This window comes from Fopius arisanus, unplaced genomic scaffold, assembly GCF_000806365.1.
Source record: "Fopius arisanus strain USDA-PBARC FA_bdor unplaced genomic scaffold, ASM80636v1 scaffold00032, whole genome shotgun sequence".
Lineage (NCBI taxonomy): Eukaryota > Metazoa > Arthropoda > Insecta > Hymenoptera > Braconidae > Fopius > Fopius arisanus.
This window is the reverse complement of record NW_011887771.1, coordinates 741,839-744,602: the sequence shown is the minus strand read 5'-3', so window position 1 is coordinate 744,602 and position 2,764 is coordinate 741,839. Positions and strand designations below refer to the sequence as shown.

Sequence of the window (2,764 nt, the reverse complement as noted above, 5' to 3'; positions counted from 1 at the left end):
AATAAAAAATTGTTCTCGTAGTTCTCCCGAATGAAGAGGTTCTAGTTTCTTCTGCGAAATGAAAATCCCCGTGGAATTCACAATCGGTTCATGAGAAAAATCATCTTTTTGAAAAATCCATTAATTTCAAATCAATTTCATAAGCCCCATTTATTCTCCTCGAAGATGACAATGAAATCCTTAGACTCCCAGCAATTAGAAAAACGAAAAAATGAATCACGATCATCAGAGAGACTATTTTAACGAGTGATTGACGCGAATCAAAACCTCTCAATGTAAAACTACAAAGTAACACTGCATGCAACTCGCTAAAAATACATGAGAATTTTCAAAATAAACTCAGTTAACGCTGAGGTTGAATTATTTTGATGCACTTCAGTCTCGACAGACTGGTATGACGGTAATTCAACGTGGTACCCGTGGATTTGTTGGTGTAACATATCTCATAATTCATACCCAGACTTTTCCAACCGAGTGCGAAATAGCAGTTGGCAACAACCGCCACTTCGCAATTGCTTAACTAACTTTATGATTAATGAAAATTTTCATACTTAAATTTAATGGCAATCGTAAATACCGGGAATATCGGTGAGTCTGATCATATCCGTAAATAACTACTGGATATTCTCAATTGGACTTACTTTGAGGAAATGAAAGTCTTCTACGGTGTATTTTTTGAATCTCGGTAGATTAGTAGCTGGTGGAGTTATTCTGCCACTTCCATGTACATGATCCGAGCTGTCTGAATTTCTCTGATTGTCTGATGATTGTGAAGGGGCTGTAGAAAAAAAAATAATCATTACCACGAGCACCCACAAATTGGCTCGCATGTTCCCATCAATTGAAATCAATCAATAATCTAATTAATCTAAAGGAAACCCAGAAGAAATGAGGAACAAGTGTTGGGAATTAGTCATTGGCCCTGGCCCAATCGAATTACCATCAACAACAATTATAAACGCGAAAACAATGAGTTTGTCTTCCAGACGAGAGTAATGTCAGGAAGAGACAGAGAGGATTATTTCGAGATTATGCAGAATAATCGAGATATTTTCATCTAATTATTGCGTAATAAGGGGTATTTTTGAGGAAACTAAAATACTATTAGGAAGTAGTTTTCCCTGGTCATGGTTGTGAGTTTTCCTCGGTTGACCCTGATTTTAATTGTCTCGGTGGACTGGCAAGTATCCCTGGGTGCTCGATACCCCTGCCCAGATGCACTTTTGGCTGGTGTAAGTTTATTCGAAAATAGATTAGCAGTGCGATGACTGTATCAAATGCATCTTCTGGGGTACACGTGCAAGGACACCATTATCAGAGTGTTTTCAACAGTAAATTATTGTTGAATTTTTGAGAATTTTGATGGGGTATTTGGATGTTTTTGAATACTTTCACCAGGTCGTTTGTCACTTTGACGCTGGAAATTGTGAGACGGGTGTTATGCTTGGTCTTGTAATTTTAGGGTGTGGGTTGGGTGAACGATTGGGGACAGGTGTTTTGACGCATTTTAAACGTCAAGTGGCGCGTGAGAGAAGTCTCTTTTACTCAGGGTCATGGAGACGAGGTGAATATTGAGGGTTGAATGACTAGGGTACAAGGATTTCAAGGAGGCGTCCGGGTATTACGTTAATCATTTGATTTTAGCGATAGATCCGATAATCTAGGAAACTCCCCAAGAGGAAAAAGATCTCTTGAGTATCGCGAATTTTACATTGAGAATAGTGAACTCTGGAAAATTATGGATATCCGTATTTCCTAGTTATTTCAAAATTTTTGCTGCTTTGATATTTTATTCCGGTTATATTTGCGAATTTCTTGGAAATAGGGTGGGAATCGAAATTTACTCTCGTTGCGATTTCACTAAGTTTTCCAACTATTTCTTTAAATTTTATGTAGAAATGAGGAATTCTTATAAAAAATCAAATGATATTTACTTTATGTTTCTGACAGTAATTTAGACGTTATTTTCATGGTAATTTTTATGAGTTATTTCCTTGGTACTGTTTTTAATTTTTTATTTCTGGGTCGGTGTGGGTTTCACCGAGGAACTTGGCATTGATCGGGATTGGGTTGTCTTTGGTTTACGAAAAATTCATCCTTTGATGTATTTTTCGTTGAAATATCTCACGTTGAACTTGTTGTGAACCAGGAAATAACTGGATAATTGCAGTCTCAAGATTCTCAGTGCAAAGACTATTCCGCACTAAATATACCCTCGCGGAAGAGACTCCAAGTGAGTTTGCACTGACGACCTAATGCCGACACTGCCACAACGTAGAAATGTACCAAATTAATCCATACGGGAATTCCATAAATTTCTCAACTTGGGTATGAAAAATTCTGGCCGAAAGGGAGAGCTCAGAATTTTTCATGTCAATTTTAACGTGAAAATTCATTGCCAAGGATATTATTGTACTGGTGATATCACGTTTTGGAAAACACGTATTAGGACCTTAGAATTTGGCAGAGTCTGGCCGAAACTTTAGTGAGAACCAAATAAAATAGAACAATTTTCTAAATTTAAACGGATACGTGTCATCACCATTTTGTTATTCTCATTAAGACGCAACTAATTCGCAAAAATAATCTGAACCGTTTTTATTAATTATCAGGATGAATATTTAACTCTCGTGAGTCAATAAATTTAATTTCAATCGATTAGGTAATTAATTAAATTAGTTTTTCATACCCATGATTCGCACAGGTGTCTTCCAAACGTCTCAAGGAGTCACGACAAAAAGTCTCACAACACAGGGAGTGGGGA

The 2,764-nt window shown here is 36.9% G+C and overlaps 1 protein-coding gene across 1 annotated transcript in view; it reads right to left on the bottom strand.

Moving 5' to 3' along the window:
- The window catches only part of LOC105265873 (uncharacterized), a 14,313-nt gene that overhangs the window by 4,602 nt on the left and 6,947 nt on the right, over positions 1-2,764 (bottom strand). Inside the window, exon 4 of the mRNA XM_011303643.1 lies at positions 619-778. Within this exon, the coding sequence (XP_011301945.1) occupies positions 619-778 (160 nt within the window). The remainder of the gene's footprint in view (positions 1-618; positions 779-2,764) is intronic.